The sequence below is a fragment of the Tachysurus vachellii genome, chromosome 6 (assembly GCF_030014155.1).
Source record: "Tachysurus vachellii isolate PV-2020 chromosome 6, HZAU_Pvac_v1, whole genome shotgun sequence".
In the NCBI taxonomy this organism is placed as follows: domain Eukaryota; kingdom Metazoa; phylum Chordata; class Actinopteri; order Siluriformes; family Bagridae; genus Tachysurus; species Tachysurus vachellii.
This window is the reverse complement of record NC_083465.1, coordinates 7,934,266-7,960,662: the sequence shown is the minus strand read 5'-3', so window position 1 is coordinate 7,960,662 and position 26,397 is coordinate 7,934,266. Positions and strand designations below refer to the sequence as shown.

The 26,397-nt window shown below is 36.2% G+C and overlaps 1 protein-coding gene across 4 annotated transcripts in view; it reads right to left on the bottom strand.

Annotated features, from left to right (window-relative positions):
- The window catches only part of lyst (lysosomal trafficking regulator), a 93,812-nt gene that overhangs the window by 2,973 nt on the left and 64,442 nt on the right, over positions 1-26,397 (bottom strand). For 3 of the 4 annotated variants that reach the window (XM_060871987.1, XM_060871988.1, XM_060871990.1), the window contains 20 exons: positions 24,349-24,558; positions 21,487-21,663; positions 20,954-21,030; positions 20,681-20,869; positions 20,246-20,391; positions 19,516-19,612; positions 19,315-19,376; positions 19,175-19,230; positions 18,944-19,099; positions 18,377-18,621; positions 16,008-16,074; positions 15,747-15,903; positions 15,395-15,535; positions 14,919-15,136; positions 11,436-11,666; positions 8,694-8,883; positions 7,533-7,669; positions 7,083-7,172; positions 5,714-5,853; positions 4,898-4,995 (listed from right to left, as the gene is read on the bottom strand). In XM_060871987.1, coding sequence (XP_060727970.1) covers positions 4,898-4,995; positions 5,714-5,853; positions 7,083-7,172; positions 7,533-7,669; positions 8,694-8,883; positions 11,436-11,666; positions 14,919-15,136; positions 15,395-15,535; positions 15,747-15,903; positions 16,008-16,074; positions 18,377-18,621; positions 18,944-19,099; positions 19,175-19,230; positions 19,315-19,376; positions 19,516-19,612; positions 20,246-20,391; positions 20,681-20,869; positions 20,954-21,030; positions 21,487-21,663; positions 24,349-24,558 — 2,884 coding nt within the window. The remainder of the gene's footprint in view (positions 1-4,897; positions 4,996-5,713; positions 5,854-7,082; positions 7,173-7,532; positions 7,670-8,693; positions 8,884-11,435; positions 11,667-14,918; positions 15,137-15,394; positions 15,536-15,746; positions 15,904-16,007; positions 16,075-18,376; positions 18,622-18,943; positions 19,100-19,174; positions 19,231-19,314; positions 19,377-19,515; positions 19,613-20,245; positions 20,392-20,680; positions 20,870-20,953; positions 21,031-21,486; positions 21,664-24,348; positions 24,559-26,397) is intronic. The other variant, XM_060871989.1, reaches the window with a different exon arrangement.

Here is a 26,397-nt window from a genome sequence, read left to right as displayed (position 1 = left end):
GTGTTTTCATATCCTACATGGAATGCCTAAACAGAAATCCATTTTTCCTTATCCTAACTCCTTATACTTATTATTACGAGTCAAGCACAGTTTTGTGGGAAATTTTATAAGGTTGGATTTTGTATGTTTTCTATTTAATCTAATTAAATTTTAAAATTGAAATTGCTTTTAACAGTTCACAAAGCAGCTTTACAGAAGTACAGAAACAGAAAAAAAGTAATAAAAATAAATAAATACATACATCCACTGAACAAAATTATAAATGCAACACTTTTGTTTTTGTCCCCATTTTTCATGAGTTGAACTAAGACATTTCTATGTACACTAAAGGCCTATTTATCTCAAATCTGCCTAAATCTGTGTTAGTGAGCACTTCTCCTTCTGGCCATGCAAGAACTGGGATGTTTTCAGCTTCCAGGAATTGTGTAGAGATGCTTGCAACATGGGGCCATGTATTGGTGATGGTCGAAGGTAAATGGTACAACAATGTGCCGCAGGATCTCATCACGGCATCTCTGTGCATTCAAACTGCCATCAATAAAATGCACCTGATTTTTGTCCATAACATACAAAAAAAACATACCATAACCCCACAGCCACCATGGGCCACTCGATCCACAACATTGACATCAGAAAACCGCTCACCCACAAGACGCCATACACGCTGTCTGCCATCTGCCCTGTACAGTGAAAACCGGGATTCATCCGTGAAGGGAACACCTGTCCAAAGTGCCAGATGCCATCGAACGTGAGAATTTTCCCACTCAAGTTGGTTACGATGACAAACTGCAGTCATGTTGAGACCCCGATGAGGACGATGAGCATGCAAATGAGCTTCCCTGAGCATTCCCTGGGCTGATGTGGTTACACGTGGTCTGTGGTTGTGAGGCCGATTGGATGTACTGTGAAATTCTCTGAAACGCCGTTGTATACAGCTTATGGTAGAGAAATGAACATTTAACAGCTCTGGTGGACATTCCTGCAGTCAGCATGTCAATTGCATGCTCCCTCTGGAGCTGGACAGTAAATAATGTAAATGTAAATAATGTAATTTCTACAACATTTTATAATAGTGCATCTGAGAGCTCCTGAGGAATTAATGGGTCAGCACAAACTCTGAGTTCACCATTATCCCAACACTAATTCCTTCCTGCCAAAGTCTTCAAATGATTGCTGATGAAGACCAGACCATACATCTGACTAACACAACAATGGTTCAAAGAAGTTTCTGGGTGGCCCCATCAACAGCAATCCCATGAGTCACTGGCTGTACATGCAGATCAATCCAGGCCACAAGGACAAGACTCCAACCAGGGGTAGAATGTCAGGATTGATGAAAATTTAGGAAATATTTAGGCAGCCATACACTCCCATTACGTATTACTGAATCCTTTTTGGATCAAAATGAAAAGTGGAGCCGGAGCCAGAGCCAGCATAGAAGAGACCTTGGAGATAAAGGCCAGTCAAGCAGCTGATATCAGCATTAAATTTCACCATCACCAATCATATTTAAGATATTAAAATTTGATATCCAAAAGCATTTGCCTATAGCATATATATCTTATAAGATATCATATATCTTATGCAGTATGGTCAAATCTTTATTGACATAAAAAAGTAATCATGTGTACACACACTAAACACTGCTTGAGCTTTACTTCCTGTATACATAAACCCACCCATACCAATACTGTAGATAAAGTAAGAAAATAAGCTAAAATATTAATAAGTAATCTCTGTGTTTAAGTAGCACTACAAGATTTCAATTTGATGGAGTATCAGTGACGATACGCCATCAAAGGGGTGCTTCAGCAATGCTGGAATCGGGCACTCAACTGGAAGAAAACGTGCTTCTTTTTGCTCTGTCTGAGCAAAACTCACGAGTTTTTACACTTTTTACACTTGGCAAATATGCTTTGGAATTTTGCAGTGTACTGTAGCAAGCATTGATGTAGAAATTGCTTTTAAATGTAGACCATATCTCTGCAGTGCTTCATTGAATATTTAGGGGTCAAAACATTTTTCATAGTGTCCTTCTACATCTTCCTAATAGATCCTAGAACACTATTGTTTTTGTTAAAGTTTTTATTATTATTAGGGGTCGATCTAGTACAGAGGTCCTGTTGTTTTTGTGTGTGTTAGGGGTTGATGAGTGAACAAAATGAGGCATTTTTTTAAAGCAAACTTGGCAAACGTGCTTTTGAAATATGCTGTATAATATGTCAGACATTGAAGAGGTCATATCTCTGCAGTGTTCTATTGAATAAATACCAAATTTAAAGGATTGGTGTCATTTGACCTCAAGATGGGACTATGTAGTGTTTGGTGAAACATCATTATCAGCCATATTGGATTTCCATTTTGAGTTTTTTGAAAGCTTTCACTTTTTGCTTTACCAAAACTGTTTAAGATGATGTTAAGCTAAGGCTCCACATAGGGGTAAAACATCAAAATTGGAAATCACCACCCACTTTATTAGGAATACCTGTATAATCAGCTAACCATGTGGTGGCAGCAAAAAAAAAAAATAAATCATGCAGCTTCAGGTCAACAGCAACAGGTAATATCCATAATGGCCAAGAATTTCACTTAATAGCCCCACAGTTCTGGAAGAGCTTACATTTGGAATATTTTTACTCCTGATACAGTCTCAATAAGTATAAATGGAAACATTTGTTTCAGCATTTTTTTCTATGTTTAAAGCGTTTGCTGTGGGTATACTGCCTGTATCTGTGTTTAAATTATACCATTTAATTTTCCTTAATATATTGTGCTGTTGTTTTTCTTTGTTTTTTTTTTCATTCCTATCATACAGTAGGTTTCTGTCTTCAAACAGCAAGCAAAGGAAACCCAATTCTGACCATTTTAATATGGTGTTCTGATGTTGTAACACAGGGTTCACAATATAGAGACTGTCTGTTTCCCAAGCTTAACAAAAATGTATAAACAAAATTTGTTTTAGTAACCTTATAATAACCTTAGTATAAAATAAGATTGTAATGAATGATCTGAATGAATGATCTGAATGAATGCTACTTTGATCTGAAGCTAGAGCACTTGTTAATGGAATGATTTCTGATCAGAGGTTTAGTATTCTATGCTTAATCGAAACATGGATTAAACCAAACATGTTTGTCACATTAAATAAAGCGTGTCTGCCCGGTTATAGTTATATACATTGTTATATAAGCCATGCCTAACAGTCACAGTTATTCATGATGATAAGCTAGGTGTCACACCAAAGTCTAGTCATAAATTAGACACATTTGAAGTTCCATATACTAACAAAATATGTAGCCACAAGAAATAAGTCTACTGAGTCAATTCCAATAATTGTTATTTACAGATCTCTGTGGTCATATTCTGAATTTCTCTGTGTAGATTCTTTTCAAACCTAGTTGTTTCTTTAGACAAAGCATTAAATGTGGGAAACTTTAACGGAGGTCACTCTCTTGATCTGATTCTAACCTTTGGATTAAATATAGCAAATATATTCACACTTCCAAAAATAAATAAATTCCTAAATACTAATTTTTTATCTAATACTGTAGCAAAATTAACTCATAATTAAGAGTAAAAACCCTGTAGAAAAGCACCCATCAATATGCAGCAGCAATGAAGATGAACTATTTCAATGGAAAAATTGAGAATATCAAGCAGAAAAATCAGAATACTAAATTAAAACCAATAATTAGATAGATAATGCTGTAGATAATAATATAACTGTTTCTGGTCATAACTTATACTGTTTTACTCCCCTTCAAGAGACTGTTTTAATTTGAGATTTTTTGAATTTTAAAATGATCAACCTGCGTTCTGGATCTCTCACCTATATATTTCTTTCAACAGATAGCAGTAGTCCTAGTACCTATTTTAATAAATACATTTAAAAAAATTCTTTCCTTTCTAGTTCCTAGAAAAGGTCATAGCACAACAGTTACGCTCATACTTATAACATTCATAAAATGTATCGCTTAGCACAATGGCGATTTTTTTCCACACCATCATAACACAGAGACAGCACTGGCTAAAGTGGTAAATAGCTTGCTACTGGTTCTCAATACCTTGCCGGTGTTACTTGAACGTTTTGCAGATTTTGACACCATTAACCATGTTATTCTACTTGATAGACTAGAAAATGTTGGTGTTAAGGGGACAACCCTCACCTGGCTCAGGTCTAATTTATTGATCGTTATTAGTTTATCTATCTAAATGTTGACTTCTTTAAGCATACAAAGGTGTTCCACAAGGTTCTGTTTTAGGCCCACTGCCTTTCTCCTTATGTATGCTGTTCCTTGGTGCAATTATTCGTAAAAATGGTTTTAACTTCCACCTGAATCGTTATCAGCATAATTTAGATGATATACACCAGCTTATTAAGACTGAAGAATGTGTAAAGAACATTAGACAGTCGATGCTTACTAACTTTATCCTCTGACAAGACAGTAGTGCTTGTTCAAGCACCACAGGCAGCCAGAAGTAAGCTTCTTTATTACAGAGTAACCCTGGATGGTCTTTCTATTTCATCTTGTGCAGCAGTTAAATACCTTGGTCTGACTCTGGCATATAACTCCGGTTTCTCATTTGAAGCTCACTTATATAATATAACTATGGTAGCCTTCTTTCATCTGAGAAATATTGCTAAGATAAGAAATATGATGGCAATACACAATGCAAAAACACTAGTTCATGCTTTTCTTACCTCTAGGTTGGATTATTGTAAAGGACTATGGAAAGTAAATAGGGAGAGACCTTCAAGAAGTGCAGAGTGACAGGATCAGTTTGATTTCAGCCAAAAGTATTTTGAATGAATCCCAATGCATACAGATTATAGGAAACTAAGAAACATGTGAACATAATTCAGGTACTAATTGTTCCGGAGACCAAAGTAACTCACCTGAGTCACAGACAGTCGCAATGTCTCCTGTTGTCTCACTTGCTGACACAGCATTCACAGGACTTTTGTGGCCGGTGAGACTCTGCACATAGCACAGGCTAACGAGACAAAATGTCTGTTACGCAAGTGTGATTTTCACCATCTTTTATAAACAAACAAGTAACAGGTGACAAAAAACCTCTTCTGGATCTTCTTTGTATTTCTTTGAAAATGTTACTGACTGTTGCTTTCAGATTTCTTTATAGTTCTCATAATATTTCTGTCAAGAACTGCTGTTGTTTTCCTTGGCTGATCTGTTCCATGTCTGGTTGTAAAGTCTGGTTTCTATATTTTTTAGGACAATTCAAATTTTGATTTGTCAATGCCCAATGATTTTGCAATAGCTCTGCAATAACTTTCCCTCTTTTCTTTGCTTCAAAATGGCTTGATTTTATCATTATAGACACCCCTTGATTTTTCATGTTGGTTTATCCTTTTTAACAACAATTGTAGTCATCTGAATCCCAGGACTCAAACCAAGAGTAGACATTCAGAAGTGGAATGACTTTAACAGAACAGACCTGTCAGTACCTGTCACATTTTCTAATACATGATTGTAGTTTTCTATAAATGATAAGAAATTGTTTGATCATAATATGATGTATGATGCAAATGTTTGTTGCAAAAAATAGTATCATCTGGTAATTAATTTGTTCTGCATTAATGTGAAGCCATCAACAGGAGATTTACACTTAAAACATCCTCTCGTCTAAATATTGCTCATGATTATTAAGTACTAGGCATGACTACAGAACACACAGACACATGTACACAAACCGATTGAGATCCCATATGATGCCTGTTCCATCTTGGCTGACACTGATCAGGATACTGTATGGTTTGCAGACAAAAAGACATGTGACCTCGTCAGTATGTCCATACAAGTGAACCTGAGACTCAACTTCCATCTCAGAAGCCTAGAATAGGAAAACAGGAAAAAAAAGAAAGAACGTTGTACAAAACAGCAGTTACCAGGTAGATTCCATGCAAGAAATGTTATAAGATCTGTGTTTGATTAGAAGCCTTATAAATACAAAATAAAATGGGAAGATCACCAGACGGTTGTCTAAATGGTTAAAATTAGGTTTGCAACTAAGAAACAACAATTCATTACAGGGTTCATACAGGCACCACTTAATGAAAATCAAGAATTAACATTTCATAGGAACTATCAATTTATACAAATAAAAAAATAAACTGCACTAAATGTGCTTTTTAATAACATATGTAAGAAATTAAATGCAAATGTGTGTAGACAGATGCATGCTACAAAATTAATATGAACATATTAGGTAATATCTTTTCCTACAGTAAAAAACACATTCATCAGCTACTTTTCAACCTGTACTCGGTTAATTTAATAAAATTAAAAAATATTAAAAATAAATAAATAATAAAAGCTTCACTACTGAAAGCTACGCAATGTATCAATGAGGTGATAACTTCGCTGTTTTTTTCTTTTTCAGATTAAACCAAAAACGTAACCTTCTCTTTGCTTATGCGTGCTCTCTTTCTTTCTCTCTCTCGCTCTCACTTTCTTGCACCCATCATTCATAATCGAATCCTATTAAATAAATGTAATCTCATGTATGCTTTTTTCCACTGCAGAAACTCACATCTAAGAAGCCATAAATAAAATATAAAATGAAAATAATCTTTATTTTGAGGTCTACATTTGTCCAGTCACACTTTGCACTGCAAAACCTCTATGATAACTTATATATACTTATACTATAAGTATATATTTAAATAATATATTTATATAAAATATATTACATTTATTCAAAATCAGAGGGTCTACCGTGTTCATAGTAAAGCTATCTCCATCAATCATATTGGGCAGTTATTCATAAAAGTAATGTAAACAGATGAGCCAAAAAAAATCAGATATGGTTAAAAGATAGGATTTGTGCATCAAGACTTACATTTACATTTCTGGCATTTAGCAGACATCCTTATCCAGAGTGACTTAATTTTTTTTTTTTTTTTTTTTTACATTTTTTATTTGCAACAGTGGCAACAATGAAATGACAAATGAGACCACTATAAAAGTGGTGTGCATGTGTGTTTGTATAATTATGGGATCACATAGGCATAGAAACAGGAGCGTGATTCTATGCCAATATGCCAATCTGTAGTAACCTACCACAAAGCGGTTGCTGTAGGCAGTGATGACTCCACATTTACTGCCTGTAAACAGCTGACAACCATCAGACACCCAGGCACAACTTGTTACCTAAGAGTGAGTGAGATTATGCTTCATGGGAATCAAACAACTTATAAATTACAATAAAGTAGATAACACAGGAGGAAAAAGATTTTCCATTCAAAATAACTCAAGACTCTTGAATTTGAAGTGGTTTTGTTTTTTTTTGTAATAAATTCAACACAGACATTAGCAAAATAAAAAAATCAATTTGATGGGATAAATATATATTGTGCATATTAAGCAAATTAAACAATATAAAGTTAATGCTACTTTGCAGTTATCAGATAAAATTACACTTTATCAAGCTTAGATTAGATTAGTAAAACCACTAAGATTTCAACAATAGTTTGTTTTGTTTTCTTGGCAACAATGCTATTAGAGTCTGACCTGATGGAGCGGAGAACACTGGATATAATTGATGGGTGGCTCACTTTGCTTGCTCTTGAGTCGCAGTGTATTGTCACAGTAGCCCCAGCTGAGAATAGCGGACCACTGGATATCTGTGCTATGCATACTTCTCACACCTATGTAACAGTGAGTGGAGCGTTAAGAACATCATTGCAACAAAAGACATACTGTTGACTCAAAGTAAGAAATAGATCAGAACTTTCATTTTCTTATATTTACATCTACAGGTGTATCTCAAAATGGAATGTCATGGAAAAGTTTATTTATTTCAGTATTTTATAAATTCAGTACACACAGACTGAAGTAAGTCTTTGGTTCTTTTAATTAGTAATGATTTTGGCTCACATTTAACAAAAACCCACCAATTCTAATTCTCAAAAAATCAGAATACTTCATAAGACGATAAAAAAAATAGTTGAATTACTAAAACAAATGAACTTTTCCACTTAATACTTTGGTTAATATTTGGTTGCATATCCCTAGCTTGCAAGTACTGAAAGAAACCAGCAGCATACTGACATCACCAAACTGCATTCTTGTGTTGTGCATTCTCTCTCTGTCTCTCACTCTGTCTTTCTTGTTCCAACAGGAGCCATGCAAGGCGAAGCCATGACACTACATCCACAATTCTTGACTGATGAGCTATGTTTTGAATCATGAGTAATTTCTTTTTTCCTCTGACTGCCGTTTTTTTTTAGATTTATTTTTAGAGCGCTCACAATATCACTTGATATTGTTACTTGTTACTTGAAAAATGGCATGGTAAAAAGCAAAAGGTTGTTTAACACATCTAGATGTATTATAATTTATGCTTTATCTTCTGATCTTAAACCCAAATAATTTATGTATACAGCAAAAACAGAGAAATTGGCCACAAAATTCTAAAACTTTTTTGGGTGGACTCTATAAGTTGTAAGAGCTTTATTATATTATGCAATAACATGATTGTGTGCAGTTTAGCAGATTAAATGCACAAGATAAATACTTTATCTGGTAAAGGATGTTGCAAAGCCCGGAGGGTGTATGCATGTAGAGTTTTATGAGAGATCAATACACACAGTGATTTGGTTTGATTCAGTGATTGTGCAGTGATTCTTTTGTGTGTAACATATGATTTGTGTTAATGTGCATGTCCCCCACCCTGCTCCTTGCTGTAGATCATCATTAGGCAGAACTTGCAGGAGAGGCCACAGATGGCTCGGGTAGGCAGTGCCAACAGTGAGCCAAAGCACTCTCCGTGTGGCTGGCTGAAACACACCACAGGGTCAGGAGCACTAGGTGAGCCCACATACTCACCCCATTTTAAGCCCTTAATCCATGGTAAAGGACTCTGAAAAACAGAAAAAGGGCTTGCAAAACCTCATAGTATGGCAATAAATTTTAATTCCTCAAAACTTGGTGAAAGAAGCAAAGCCCACAGAAGCAGAGCCTAAGCACAATATGTTTATGTAAATGCAGTTTCTCAATTCGCATTTTTATACTATATTGTGTGTGTTTTTGATGTTTTCATCATCATATTTGCATCACTTATGTGACATTGTGACTTATTCACAAAGGATTAGGTCTTAAATTCAAATTTAAATTTATATAGTACTTTTAACAATTCCCATTGTCTCAAAGCAGCTTTACAGAAGTATGGAAACAGAAGAGAGGAGAATATATATATAAAAAATAAGGGAAAAAAATTATAAATGAATATATACAAATAAAGTTTAAACTTAATTTAAAAATATTAACTTAAACCATATATCAGGGGTGTCCAACCAGTCAGAGACCAAGAGCCACATATTTAGGGCCCAAGCACCGAAAGGTGCGAAGCCCTATTGTTTTTGCTCGGGAGTATTATTAGGGCCCGAGCACCGAATGGTGCGAAGCCCTATTGTTTTTGCTCGGGAGTATTATTAGGGCCCGAGCACCGAATGGTGCGAAGCCCTATTGTTTTTGCTCGGGAGTATTATTAGGGCCCGAGCACCGAATGGTGCGAAGCCCTATTGTTTTTGCTCGGGAGTATTATTAGGGCCCGAGCACCGAATGGTGCGAAGCCCTATTGTTTTTGCTCGGGAGTATTATTAGGGCCCGAGCATCGAATGGTGCGAAGCCCTATTGTTTTTGCTCAGGAGTATTATTAGGGCCCGAGCACCGAATGGTGCGAAGCCCTAATGTTTTTGCTTGGGAGTATTATTTTATTTTTACGGCCCGAGCACCGAATGGTGCGAAGCCCTATTGTTTTTGCTCGGGAGTATTATTAGGGCCCGAGCATCGAATGGTGCGAAGCCCTATTGTTTTTGCTCAGGAGTATTATTAGGGCCCGAGCACCGAATGGTGCGAAGCCCTAATGTTTTTGCTTGGGAGTATTATTTTATTTTTACGGCCCGAGCACCGAATGGTGCGAAGCCCTATTGTTTTTGCTCGGGAGTATTATTTATTTATTTATTTATAATGTCTAATATCTAAAGCAAAAAATGTCTTATTGGGATGACACGCGGTGGGTATGTTCGGCCAAGGATTCCGATCGCATCGATGTGCCTATTGTGAATCTCGGACATAGCGCCACCAACAGGCGCCAGGAAGTGTGTCAGTCACAACAGTTGCATGCGGTGAACTTTTATATACTCCTCCTAGGATATTCATGCGATTGACATCAAAAGTGGTCAACATCATGGCGAGACATTGTACTTGCTAAATTGCGAAGGGATTTTTGATATCTCTAACGGTGCTGCCATGGCGAGGCAACTAATTTATGGCCAATTCAAGTCTTCTATCTAAGGCAAAAAATGTCTTATTGTGATGACACGCGGTGTGCATGTTCGGTCAAGGATTCCGATCGCATCGATTTGCTTATTGTGAGTCCTGGGTATAGCGCCACCAACAGGCCCCAGGAAGTGTGTCAGTCACAAAGGTGGATTTTTTGACAGCTGCATGCGGTAAACTTTTAAATACTCCTCCTAGGGGATTCATGCAATTGAGACCAGACTTGGCCACCATGACACACAGATATTGGAGATGCGAAATTGCGAACGGATTTTTGATATCTTAAACACTGTTGCCATGGCATCGTGTCAAATTTTACTTTTATTTCAGGCATATTTAAGGCGTTTGGCGTGCTTAGATTAACTTGAAATTTGACACCATACATCACATTTGTCGGCCTGGTCAGTAACAACATAAAATAGTCCACTGATATTTACCCACTTGATGCACTTGCCCACCGTGCATTGTTTTCTGGGAGGCACCGTATAACGATAAAAAAACGTGCGAGGGCCCGCCATCGCTGCTTGCAGCTATATTTTACTGTGTTACCGCAAAGAGCCACATCATACACATGGGCACACATGAACATCACCTTTTTTTTCCCTACCATTTTGAGAGCAAACGTGACACAAATTGTTTACTCAAATGATCTTGCTCCTACTGGGAAACATTGAGGTATTTTCATCCCACTCACATGCGCATTTGACGAAAATACCACATTGAACACGCATATTAAAAAAACAAAAATACAAACTTCGATATGAACGAAAGCGCCACATGAAACCGGGCAAAGAGCTGCATGCGGCTCGGGAGCCACGGGTTGGCCACCCCTGTTCACACCCCTGGCCACATCAATGTTTTCCACTGACAAGTAAAACCTTGCTCGCACACTACACTCATATTGCTTGCCCACATGGTGTTGTGCTTGCTGAAACACTGTGTAGGGACTAGGACTATGATATGTATGTAATCGTTGACATAGTTATATTTTTATATTTCATAGCCATGGTTTTTGAACTACTGCACATTTGTTTTCATTTTCTTACCATTTTATGTGGACTTGTTACATGTGTATGGAAATTGTTATTATTTTTTTAAAATAATAAATGGTAAATATGGATTTAGTCTTACCGGGTGGACAATATCCTTGTTCGGATCACGGCTCTCTCTAAACGCCAGCTGTACCAGTAGGCCCATGGCAGCAGGCAACTCTCCCTCAATTATGAGTTTATGTCCAGCTCGGTTAATGTGTGGGGTTTGGAACAGCTGTCTGGGGGTCTGGCCATAGGTCTTGATCATGGTCTCTAGGGCCCGCCGCTGTACAGGATCCTCCACTGCTGAAACGTCCATTCCAAAATATGTCTTCAGGGACAAAATTAATAATATATTTAAGAAGATGAGAATGATTTCAGCACTATGAAAAAATTTGGAATGTTACAATCTTCTCACTAATGTTACAATCTTCTCTCTCTAAAATGCAGTCTTGCTGTAAACTTTCTACATGATAATAAAAATGACAAGTATTCCAATATTATTATCAAATTTAGCTGGAAGCAGCAATTAAGGGGTCTAAGTGCTTTCTGTCCCCACCTCTTAACAACAGAAAAAGACCAGAAGTCATTGGAACCATCATGTTCACATGGAGCTCTACTAAATTTGAGAACAAAACATGAAGCTGCTGCAGGAATATTTTTTCACTTCTGGTATTCATTTCAAGTTGAATTTTAAGTAAAATCGGTTTCTTAACTTCAAGACGTTGCTAATTATATCTGACATGTTTAATTTCTTTACTTCCTGTTTTGTGTCTTAAGGTTTATACTTCAGGATGCAGAGAGAGAGAGATCACAGGTACAGTAACATTTTCTCTCATCACTCCAGCACTTTATAAAATTGACTGTTTAAAATTGTATAAAATTGAAAATTGATGGGAGACTGTCCTCTCCCATTGTGCCAAATTTCACAAATAGTGTACAAAGCTTTCTATTGGATACCATATACTCCCATATACTGCCCATCTAATATATAACACACTAACTCATTGCAGGTGTTCCTAAAACACATTCATGCAATTATCTAAATTAAACTAAATACTGGACTTTCCATTCTTTTTTAGGCGGAAATGTACTTCAAATAACTTCTACATAAAAATTATTCAAGTGTTCAGAAATTGGACCTTTCACAACCAGACTGAAGAATTTGGCATTGGTCTAATTTCAATAACTCAAATAATGTGTCATAAGGTAGTGAACAACATTTTAGCAAGTTGCAATCATGGTAATGACAAAGAAGCTTTTACAAAAGCTGAGAGAGATGATTATTTAATCACACCTGAAGGGCCTTGGCTATAAGAAGATTTAAAAAAACATTAAACACAACAGAAAAACCCACATGTGACTCCAAGACACCCATAGGATGACCTGATCAAGGCTGGTACAAGTGATTCAATGGCAACTATAAGACATGCACTGAATAAACAAGGACTTCATGGCCGGATCCAAGATGCACTCCACTCTCGATCACAAGGATCATCAAAAGTCGATTAGAATAAGCCAGGAGGAATTTGGTTAAGACTGCTTGGGAGTTTGGGAAACTACGGTGGCCGGGAAGTGCAAAACAAATTAACAAATCTGAAAAACATTAAAAATCCGAAAACAAATAACAAATCCCAAAACACATTAACAAATCCCAAAACAAATGAACAAATCCCAAAACAAATGAACAAATCCCAAAACAAATGAACAAATCCAAAAACACATTAACAAATCCGAAAACACATTAACAAATCCGAAAACACATTAACAAATCCGAAAACACATTAACAAATCAGAAAACACAACGACATTTCAGACAACCCGGAAGAGGTTGTTATAGTTTGTGATTGGACAAGACACCTGTCACTCAAGGTATACATGAAGTTCAAAAGTCTGCCGCAGGGAAAAGTTGGAATGGATGGATGGAATGGATTACTGTGGATTACTGTGGATTAATTCTGTTATTTTCTTATATTTAAACGGAGAACTTTACACATTACACATAAGATTCCATACCTGCATAACCTTGAGTGACAGGTGTCTTGTCCAATGATCGGTAAGTTTCAATTCACAAATGATACACTACCGTTTCCGGGTTGTCTGACTTGTCGTTGTGTTTTCAGATTTGTTAATGTGTTTTGGGATTTGTTAATTTGTTTTGGGATTTGTTAATTTGTTTTGGGATTTGTTAATGTGTTTTGGGATTTGTTAATTTGTTTTCAGATTTTTGTTAATTTGTTTTGGGATTTGTTAATGTGTTTTGGGATTTGTTAATTTGTTTTGGGATTTGTTAATGTGTTTTCGGATTTGTTAATTTGTTTTGGGATTTGTTAATTTGTTTTCAGATTTGTTAATGTGTTTTCGGATTTGTTAATGTGTTTTCGGATTTGTTAATTTGTTTTGCACTTCCCGGCCACCGTAGGAAACAGTTCTATGGAATGATGAAATCAAACTGGAACTGTTTGGACATATGGACCAGCGGTATGTATGGTGTGCGAAAGGCCAGGCTTATGACCATATTCTTATGGTCATAAGCCTGGCCTTTCGCACACCATACATACCGCTGGTCCATATGTCCAAACAGTTCCAGTTTGATTTCATCATTCCATAGAACTGTCTATGGAACTTTTTTAGACTATAAAAAACAGTTTAACTGTCTATAAAAACAGTTCTATAGAACTGTCATACCATCCCCACAGTTAAGCATGGAGGTGGGTCATTGATAATGTGTATGTTGGAATATTGCATTAAAGATGTAACAAGTTACATTTATGTTGTTATTTCTGTCTTTGCATTTAAAAAAACTACAATTTCGTAAGGGTGTGTAGACTTTGTAAACACTGTATGTTGAGTGAGGAGATTAACACTACTGGGTTTGATGAGATAGAAAAGGGATTACATTTAAGAAAATTAAGAAAATTAATCTGTTACAGGGAAGACTGTGATTAGTGCATTAATATAAAGAGGACTGAAAGGTACAAGAAAACCAGTGATTACTAGTAGAGTAAAATAAGTTCATTCAAATTCCAGGAAGATATAAGAGGGCACCTTTCCTCTTTTCGAGAGAGGGAAAACAGCTCTACACAATGAATGTGACATGTACAGTATGTGACTATCCCATCTCTTCCCCATTTAACATACATACTTTTAACCACATCACACAATGTACAGAAAAATAATGCCACACTTTATGTAGCGTAACAAAATACATATTTAGAATCAATCCAGCATTTGCCAAAACTTGATGGCAAGCACTTATAAGATGAAAATTGGTATTCGGTTTGAAGAATTATTATAACAGTTTTTTAGCATGGTATGTACCTCACAAATTAGTTTTAAAAAGTAATAATTATAATAATCCTGCCAACAACAATGCACCCTTAGTACTTTGGGGACACTTTCTTATCCAGCATCAGTGGATTCAAGTAGTCATGCTCCAAAATGTAGTAGAAAGCCTTACCGGAATAGAAAGCTAATTATAACAACAAAGTGGAGACTAAAGCTGGAATGGGATGTTCAAAAAGTGGAGGTCAATATTGCAGTGCAGAAGTACAGAAGACTTCTCAGTCAAGTAAAAACTAACCGCAGGGTGAAACACATTGATGGCCTGGATAGCAGCCTTGCCCTTCTGCTTCATTCCAAACACTAGGTCTATCCACTGGCAGAGCATCTGAGACACCTGCTCAGACTCAAGAGCCTGTCTGTGGATCAGCACGAAGAGTCGTGGGTCATTCCTGGCCCATGGAGGCAGATTCACATGGTTCACTCTCTCACTATTCTGACGAATTCCAAAGTCAAAACCTGGTATGGGAAAAGACATATGGTTATATTGTTATTGTGATAATATACTTTCAAAAAGATTTCCAAGAAAACAAAATAAAAAAAAATCATTTGACTTTTAATGTGAGTGTAACTGGCATTTAATGGTAAATAATGTAAAAAGATGATGCAGATCATTAAGCCATTTGGAAATTTGGACACTATGTAGTCCAATATACACAATTGGAAGGGAAAATTGAATGCTGAAGTGGAAACTCTTGAAATGTGAAAAAAGGATACCTTCTCTGTTCACCAGAAATTCTGGCAGATAAAAAAACTCTGGGATCAATTCCTTAACATCAGTCATGGACTCATAAGAGGACAGTCTCCATGTGGTCTTCATGGAGTGAAAGGTCCGGTCGGGAATATCAAAGCTCTGGTCTGAGGATGTCAGAGAAAAATATTTTTCAGAAATAATAAAAAACAGACAGAGTCATAGAATGACAGCCTTTTTAGTTCCAAGCACTGGCCTCGTTGAAGGCAGTTCTCCAAAACTGCAAAACCCTAATGAAAAATGCCTGTTAGGAATGCCTGTTTAATACACTGCCCTTGCACAAAGGTTGTGTATATGTATGTTAGAGTGTGAGATTACCTTGATAAGCCAGAAACATTTTGGTGAAGGGAGGCATGCGGACTAGGAAATGCAACACGGTCCCACTGTTGGAGTAGTGGGAACCATAGTGGTATGGTTGTACGGGGGGCATGGGGTCATCCTCACGTGCACCCTTCTTATATTCATCCTCCAAATACTATAAAAGAGTTCATATAGCTATTCATTATTCAAGATTATAACTAGTAATTGATTCATGATATTTTAAATTTAAATTAAATTCAAAAAGAGCTAAAGCAGTACCCTGTAGTTGGCTACGTATCGGTCCTCTTTCTCTTTTGACTGCACTGCAATAGGTTTGCTCAGGTTTCTGGCAAAATAAAACATACAGTATAAATTCCAAAGTATAATCAGTTGAAACATATTAAAATTATTAAAAGTATTTAAAAACTTTATTATAAATAAAGTCCATAATGAACAAGAAATCAAACTTTTTTCATAGAAAACGTGATTTTCTACTGCACTTTCAAATAGCACATTGCTGTGTTTCTGAAAATCACTCAATCTATTTTACATTGACTATTGCCTCATTAGATGATCAGTAATCAAATGTATTCATAGTGTTTTAGAAATAAATTTTAAATTTAAAAAGGGTAAACGCCAGTAACAGTGTAGTCCTATTCTATGGACACACTGAATCTACCTCTAAATATAAAGGCCCCTGCTGATAAGATCATTATAATTTAGTGCTTGTAATTGTTAGGATTTTCTTCTAATTATCATTATTCTGATTCTTTGCTACACAATGGGCACATGGTGCAGAATTCCCACAGTTTACAAGAATGTTGTGGAACCAGTGTCGGCCTGATAGTGGTGCAATAATTTGGCTCAGTGATAGTGGACAGATGTACAATAATATTTTCATTTAATATTTAAGTATTGCATGATTTTTAAATGTAATATATGTATAAAAAATTTAATATATGTATTTTAATCAATGGACCATTATGAAAAATGTGGTCAGTAAAGATGTTCATGTTCATTCAAAAATAGGTAAGTAGCACAGGATGCTTAGGCTTAAGATACAGTCCCTTCTGAAAGTATTGGAAAAGTAAGACCCATTCTATGTTTTACTATTCATAAGACATTTGGATTTGGATACAAAAGATTTGAATTTCAGATTTCATTTCCTGATACATACATCTAGATGTGTACACTATGGAGTTAATATGGTCTATGGCTTGGGCTTCACATGGCAAGGCTGCATTTGTTGTTAAAAAGGATAAGCCAGTGTGAAGTCCTGAAAACTGGCTGTTAGAAAAGCAAGCTGAAACTGAGAAAAAGGGGGAAAATCCATCATCTAACCATTGCACAAACAATAGGCATAGCCAGTACAACAATTTGGAATGTCTTGAAAACGAAAAAACCTTTAAACAACCAGGCATTGATCAGGTCGGCCAAGAAAAAAAGCGGTTGATTATGGAAACATTATGAGAGCTATAATAAAAAAACAAAAATCAGTGACATCTCCATCTCCTACAAGGCAGGGTTAAAGGTATCACAATCCACATTTGAAGGCAGAAATATAGAGGCTATACCATATAATGCAAACCACTTATCAGCAGTAAGAAATGGAAAGATTGGAAACAGCAATCAAAAATAGTAACTAACCCTAGGCCACAAGAGTTCTAGAACCAAGTATGAATCTTTTCCAAAGTGATATGAAGGCCAAATTGTGGAATAAGAAAGGATCTTCTCATGATCCAAAAACATAGGAGCTCATTTGTCCTGCATGGTCGATGGTGTCATGACTTGGGCTCAATTGCTGTACTGGATTCGGGCTCACTAATTGTTATTGATGATTTAACTCATGATGGTTCCCTCAGGATGAATTCAGAAGAAATGCATCCAATCTAACTGAGAGGATCTTTATTCTACAGCAAGTCAATGACCCAAAACACATTGCCATCAGAAGAAGTATTTTATCTGGGGGGATAAAAGTATTTTATCTTCCTAACTCAACCACCCAAAACAAACAACTGAAAGAAGCTACACTACAAGTCTGGGAAAAGCATCACAAGAAGACTGCCATAGTTTGGTAACGTTAGTCAGTTGCCAGTTTGATGCAGCTATTGTAAGCAAGAGATATGCAACCAAATCGTAAGTGTTATTTACTTTAATTTACTTTCTGTCTGTGTGGACTAAAGTCTCACTGTACAGACTGAACAGTGAACAGACTCACTGTCTGTTCTAATACTAGACTTTTTTTCCTCTTTGTGGTGGTTTGCCACAAACCGCTAAGTTGTTTAATACATACAGGTGCAAATATCAGGAACTGAACTCTAAAATTTTAATCTATTAACTCGTATTATTCTGGTGTCAAACCCAAATGTCTTCAGTGTGTAGCAAAAACAAAATATGGGTCTTACCATTTTAATTCTTGCTTTATCTTTGTTTATAAAACCAAAAACCTGTCATTTAATTTCATTACCACTAATAATGAAAAGTGTTCACTTAATATCAAGTGGAATGCTAAACAGCAACAAAAAATTTAATTTGTTTTTTTTGAATGACTGTGCATTTGTTGTAAAATGGATTTTAATAGACAATATAAATGTCTAAAAACATAAGATTTATGTTTGTTTGCAGCTTAGATTATTGTAATGTTTTACCTGTAAATGGTTGGGTCCAGCAGGTCCAACACCTCACTAGTGTAGTCACTCAGGATGAAGGGGAAGACAGGATACTGCATTAAGTCATTAAAAGAGCGCCCTGCATGCTTATTGAGATGGGTGAGATACTCAAAATTGGTGATCTGGCTGGTGCCCCACAAGTGTGTGAGGGCATTTATATTATCATATTCTAGCAGGTTGGGCAGCTCAGAAGTGAGGATGCTGTGGTAGAGATAATCACGAACCTGAGAGAGGAGAGGAAAATAAATAATTAAAAACAATACATTTAATTTACCCAACATGATATTTATTTATTTTAAAGTAAACAACAGCAGCAATAAAAAGAATGGTGATAACTAGACCTGTAAAGTTTAGACATTAAACATTTCCTACATCCCTCGTATGATAAGAATAAATATCAAATGTATATTCGTTGAACATTTTATGATGTAGGGTCACTCTGGATGGAGTATCTAGAATTTAAACCACTTCTTATACAAAAGAGTTAAATATTGTCCCTACATAATGTGCAATAACTGGTCATTGTACAAAATTTTCAAAAAATACCTTTGTATTATCAAATGCCAGAAGCAGAGTTCGGCCATTAGAGAGGAAGATCTCTACAGCATTGTCTCTAAGTTGCCACCAGCGTTTGTGTACTTCCTTTATCTCCTCATAAGTCCAGCAGAAAGATGCAGACTCCATCTCTCCCAGAGGAATCTGCTGTGAAGAAAAAAGTTCTTTCAGATTAAGCCACTCATGTGCCACTCAATTTTCACAACAATCTGCTGTGCTAACCTGGCTATAACTGGCCTCAAATGCATTGTCTTCCACAAAGTACATCCCTGATTTCCCTACAGACAAACAAAACATTGCAATGGATCATAATATTTTCAAAACATTTTTTTGTATGTGTGTTTTTAACATAGTGAGCTTACCCAGCAACAATTCTCCTGCAGTTTCTCTGGAGGGTGCTACATTCATGCACTTCCTTGTGAATCTAAAGAATAGACAAGAGAGCATGTTTAAATAGTCTCCTTCCTGTGGCTTCAAAAAAAGCCAAATGCTTTATTTACAGTATTACTATTAGATACACGATGCAATAGTGATAGAGTTGTAGAGTTTTAAGGTAGCAGTACCTGATTGGCTCACTAGTGGCTTTATCCTTCACTGTGGAAAAATAAGATGAGCGGGACCTTTCTTCAAAGAGGTAAGAAAGTGGGGCCTTGATAGGGTCTGTCCAGGGAGCAAGATTACAACAATCATTTGGAACATTTACATAAATCTATTAGCATAAATCTTGCTGACATGTCAAGCACTCCAAAATATTATAAAAAATTAATCATAAATGTGAAAAGGTAAATGGCTCATTGTGCTAAGCCATAAAAGTTACAGTAGCCATCTTGGATGGAATGAACTTTCCAGGATAAGCTCAGTTACTTGAACTGAATTAAACAGAGTTAACCAAGATTTTCTACACAAATGGTTTTGTGTCTTCCCTTAAGACTAGTAGATCACATCCGACTTATAATCAACCAGTATGATGTTTGATACCAGTATGCAAAATTCATAAAATATCTGTTAAATATTTTGAATAAAGATTTCACAGCTGCTGTTGTTATGGCACTCCCATATCACTATAGGAATTCATTTGATTATATTGCATACATTGCAGCCATTCATGGACAGGCATGTTGTCATATCACAATACGTGAAACATCAGCTAATGTGTCAGCAAACATTTTTATATATCTAATCCCTTAATAGCACCAGAATCCAGAGTTTTCCAGAAGAGCACCTCCTCTCTACAGTAATTTAGAATATAATCTGTCTAACACAATTCCCATTTTGTATGACAATACTGTGTACCCTCTGGTTTACAGCGGTCCTTGAGAAGATATTTATTAGGGATGGTGAGATAACATCGCTGCAGGCGTCTGCGCTCCCTGTTGGGGCCCTCGGTCGGATCCAGCTGCCACGATGTTGGATAAGAGAACTGATCATACCACACCGCCCTAAAAACAAACAGACATTTAGTTTTGTATACATTCACACACAGACACACACACAACCCTAGTGACAAAATTCTTGTGCTCAAGCCTAAAACCTTCTGGATAAACTCCAGAAAATTATTTGGTTCATGGACACAAGTGAGTGTCAACTGCTAGATTCTGCATTCAGATTATAAAGTTAATAAAGTGCAGTGACTTGAATGAAATTGAATTGAATGAAATGAATTGATTGAGTGAAATGAATTCAAGATAAAAAATAAAAATAAAAAAACAGTGACAAGAAGTTACTGACCGATCATGGGTGAGTTGCAGCACCAGCTCTTGCCAATGGCGACTGCCACTCAGGTCAGTCTTGTAAAGGCTTCGGATGTGCTGAATGACCTTCTTCCTTTCTATGCCTTGTCTAAGAGACATGTTCTGAGTGATGTCTGTTGCAATTTTGGAAATGTCCTTTGATTTGCCATCCAGTCTTTGCATTAGACTGCAGAGGAAAAATTGTATAACATGTATAGTATAAACAAGCATACAAAGCAAAAAATAAAAGTATACTTTTAAAATAACTCACATCTTTTGGGCACTGGCCAGTTTTTTCTCCCATGCACCTTTGCTTGTTTTTGTCTCTGATTCATATTTGAGTTGCTCCTTTAAAGAAAAAATTAACAAAGAAAAGTTTATTGTAGTTTGTTATTTCTTTATAGGGAGTGATCTAGCTGCATTTGGAAAAAAAAAACCCCAAAAAAACCCCAAAAGCTCCTAATAACCCAAAAAATCAATTTAAGTGGTTAGTCATCACATTTTCATTGTAAATGTACTGAGATATCTCTAAATTCTCTCTCTCTATAATATATATAATATTTGGGATAAGCTGGAGTGCTGATATTTGACATCATTGCACAAGCTCATAAATTCTCTTTAAACTAAACATCCACAAATCTCCGTAGCCATGTTCCAAAATCTGGTAGAACGCTTCCCACAAGTTTGGAGGCTGTAATAGTTTCTTTTGGTTACATGGTTTATATTACAGGTGCATGCTAATTGTAAAATTAAAGATGCAAAATATAATTTAGTGACACAACAACTCTAATATGAGTGGCCTACCTCTCTGATTGCCTTGTCTAGGTCTGGTTTGGGTGGTGCAGTTGGAGGGATGCAGCGATGGCCACACAGCTTTAGCGCTGTCATGAAGGTATTTGCAGCTGCCTGTTCTTCCTTACTGATGCTATCTTTGTGGTCATGAAGCATCTCATACAGGTAGAGAGCCAGCTTGGGTCCATGCTGTTAAACAATTAAATTATAGGTTATACATATAATTTACACAATTACTGCATATAATAATGCAACATTAATAAATAAAAATGGATTTGGAATATATATTACTACACTATTATTTTGTTTTTTAAAGGAGTATTAATATTATTTGCTATATGCTGAGGCATTTCAGTTTGAGATAAAAAAGATAAACATGAGACAATGCATCAGAAATTTTTTTATTACCTTTTATCAGCTTTTATTACCTCATCATATTTGAAAGAAGGCCTACTGGGTGTTGATTGAAAAGCAAAATCTCTATAAATCAAAAATCTGTGACTATTCGAATTAGACTATCCGTGAGCATCCCCAGTGATGATGGTTTCAAAAAAAAAAATAGGAACTTGGGTTTGACTACTGTGCACTTAATGCAAAAGTCCATCTCGGTGCATTTCCAATGAGAAACATCCAGGAGATAAATGAGTCGCTTCACAAATGGAGATAAATCCACAAATTTCAGGTATTCGAGGTTTTCTCAGATCATGCTACACTGACATGGGACCTACTGTACAAACTGCAATACCTATTAATTATAGAAACTGAAAATTTCAAAGTTATGAGGATACCTACAATTTAAATACATAGTAATGTTTGTAAATATATATTGGAGGTGGATCTTATAGGACCCTGTCCAAAAAGTGCAAAAAAAGTCAAAACAATATGAGTATCTTATAGTTGTTTTTGAATACAGTAGTAAATGAGTGGAGTTATTTCTGCTGTGGCCAGGACTTGCTGGGTTACAGCATACTTACATAAGAAACGTTACACACAGACAAAATTGTTGATAACCTTCCATTAATGAAAGAAAATGATAGTCAGTGAAATAACTTGAATCTGTTATAACAAGAGAAATAATAAATACAAAATTTCCGACTGCCCTCATTGTCATGTTAGGTGAAAGGAACCTATTGTAATTGTTAGAATTTTTCTTCATTATCATCATTAATTATTATTATTTTTATTACTGATACAGGTAGCCCCCAGGTGGTCCAGAGGCAGGATTCTGTGGTCTCATTGCTGTGGCCCTGGTTCGATTCATGGCACTTACCCAGCCACTGAAGAGTTAAATCTCAGTGCCGGTCCCAAGCCCAGATAAAAATGGGAGGGTTTTATCAGGAAGGGCATCCAGCATAAAACCTGTGCCAAAATACGCAGACCACGTGATGGGCTTTAGCAACCCCGAACAAGCCGCAGCCGAAGGAATTAGAATAAAACAAACAAACAAACAAACAAACAAACAAACAAATAAATAAATAAATAAGATTATTATTGACACAGGAATATCAATCTGCTTGAAGACGGTATTGTAGCCTTTACCTTTAACATGCTTGCTTCTAATCTCCTCAGACAACTCTCTCTTTAGCTTTCTGTGGTCCATGTTCTATGTGCTGCACACCATGATTCCAAAGAGCACAGTGACTACTTTTCCCCCGTTAAACAAGCAGACTGACTGATTACAAGTCTGAAGACACAAGTGGTGCTAATTACAATTAGCAATGTCTGATTTTCATTAGTCAATTTTAATTTATTATTACTTTTGTAAGTTTCACATTATTTCAGTGACCATTGTAGGCTTTTCATTCTTTAATGGAAGGTTACCAACAATTTTGTCTGTGTGTGTACATGATGGGGTAGGCTGGACTATCCGTTTTCAAATAGAAGGCCACGGCCGACCTCTAGCCAAGGACATCAGAGGAAAAAACATATCTGACTCAACAAAAAAACCAAAAATTACCTGAGTAGAAAAAGCTCAGTCCAAACAAGGCAGGTTATAATCACTGAAGAAAAATATTCAGAGTCCTTTCAAGAGAAGGAATTTGTCTGGGTGAGAACTTACCCACTGTCTAGGGTCAAGGAAGGTTTCACTAGTAAATTAACAGCAGAGTGGGTCCTGCTAAGGTAATTAAATGATTAGTTCCAAACTAAAGTTTGGACCTAATCATTGTGCATGGGTGTGTATGGTTTTTTTATTTTAATGGCAAGCTTTGTATAATTCCAACAAAGCACTGCTGAGATATGACTGGCTTCCTGTTTTGGTGTTGTTGCCATAGAATTCCAGTGGATGACAGTGGTCATATCATTTGTCCTAGCAGAATTCTTTGAAAAAATTGCAATCAGAACCCTAGATGTGTACCAAACTTGGTGATTATAGGATCAATGTCTAAGACTAGTTCACAATAGATTTTTTTAAACTCTGAAACTATGATTTTTTTTTTAAAAAATCCAAAACTGTCATATTCAATTCATCATGACCCATGGATTCAGGAGAAATAATCATCACAACTAGGAGAAATGGTTTGAAAGTTTTAAGCAATAATGTACTGTAACTTGGTCTGTTGGTGGTGTTACAGATAAAGATTGATATAGATAGTGCCTGAATAATGTAAGCAGGTTCCAGCAACAACTATCTAGGTCTAATGGCTGACAAAAGCTTTCATGCTTTGCCTGCTATTGTCCTCTACACTCATGAAGAAATTTGGTTGAAACAACTGCTTTGGTTCCAAAGGTATATTCAATTGATTCATTCTCCTCTGTTTTTCTGTGCACCTGTGTGGCCAACTTTTATGAAACTTTGTACTGTAGGTAGCCAACAGTCCCCCTTACAAACAAATAAATAAATAAAGTTCTTGTGCTGTGACTGTGATGGGTCACCTCAAGTCCAGGACTGAGGCTTTCTCTGAGGATGTCAGAATGATATTTCTCATGCACAAACTCTAGTGCTTTCTTCCTGTCCTCGAGAGGAAGAGCAGGACTAAGTGTGTGCACCAGCAGCCGACCAATTTGTATCCGGAAAGTGTCCCTGCAGGACCAGAGAATGCGACACCATTGCTGTCTTGGAGCTCCACTTTGTCCGGTAACGCCCTGAGGGAAAAACAATGATATGTGATCAGACAGTCTGTTTTTTTGTTTTGTTTTGTTTTGTAGAAATACATCTTCTTGCAATTAAGCATACAAAACTTAAAGACTGTTGTGTATGAAATTTTAGTTTCTCAGCAGCACAGTTTCTTTTTCCTTTTGCATGATTTTTTACATTGTGCTAATGCCACAAAATTTGATTAGATTAGCTGATTAGATAACAGAATGAATTTGCAGGTGTACAGGTTTTCCTAACATAGGTGAGTGTATGCTGAGTGTATACAACCCCTGGCAAAAAGTATGGAATCACCCCTCTCAGAAGATGTTCATTCAAATGTTTAATTGTGTACAAAAAAAACAAGCACATATATGCCACAAAACGAATTTGACTCAACAATCCAAACTTCTGGCTGTATAAAACACTTAAAAAAAAAACAAAGAAAGACAACTATAGTCAATTACAACTGTTTTTACAGATCAAACAGAGGAAAAAATATGGAATCTCACAAATCTGAGGAAAATTATATGGAATCACCAAATAAAAACACTACTAGTACTTTGTTGCACCACCTCTGGCTTTTATAACAGATTGAATTCTCTGAGGCATGGATTTAACTAATGACAAACAGTATACTTCATCAATCTGTCTCCAGCTTTGTCTTATTGCAGTTGCCAGATCAGCTTTGCAGGTTGGAGACTTGTCGTGGACCATTTTCTTTAATTTCCACCACAGATTTTCAATTGGATTGAGGTCCGAACTATTTGCAGACCATGCCATTGACATAAGTCTTTCCTGTAGGAATGTTTTCACAGATTTTGCCCTATGACACGATGCATTATTATCCTGAAAAATGATGCTACCATCACCAAACATCCTTTCAATTGATGGAATAAGAAAAGTGTCCAAAATCTCAACATAAACTTGTGCATTTATAGAAGATGTAATGACTGTCATCTCTCCCATACCTTTACCTGACATACAACCCCATATCATTAATGATTGTGGAAATTTGCATGTTTTCTTCAGGCAGTTGTCTTTATAAATTTCATTGGAACGGCACCAAACAAAAGTTCCAGCATCATCACCCTGCCCAATGCAGATTCGTGATTCATCACTGAATATAACTCTCATCCAGTCATCCACAGTTCAAGATTGTCTTTCTTTAGCCCACTGAAACCTTGTTTTTTTCTGTTTAGATGTTGATGGTTTTCATTTGGCTTTTCTGTATGTAAATCCCATTTCTTTTAGGCGAGTTCTTACAGTCCGGTCACAGACATTGACTCCACTTTCTGCCCATTTGTTCCTCATTTGTTTTGTTGTGCATTTTCTGTTTTCAAGGCATATTGCTTTAAGTTTTCTGTCTTGGCGCTTTGATGTCTTTCTTGGTCTACCAGTATGCTTCCCTTTTACAACCTTTCCATTTGATTTGTACTTGGTCCAGATTTTAGACACAGCTGACTGGGAACAACCAACATCTTTTGCAACATTCCGTGAAGATTTACCTTCTTCGAGAAGTTTGATAATCCTCTCCTTTGTTTCAACTGACATCTCTCGTGTTCAAGCCATGAGTTATGTCAATCATCTTGGTTCAACACATCACTAATGTGTGCAAGCACTCTTTTTTTAACTGCAGACTAATTAGCAGTTGTAAGATTGTTGAGTTGTGAGATTCCATATTTTTTTCCTCTGTTTGATCTGTAAAAACAGTTGTAATTGACTATAGTTATCTCTGTTTGTTTTTTTTAAGTGTTTTATACAGCCAGAAGTTTGGATTGTTGAGTAAAATTTGTTTTGTGGCATATATGTGCTTGTTTTTTTTCTACACAATTAAACATTTGAATGAA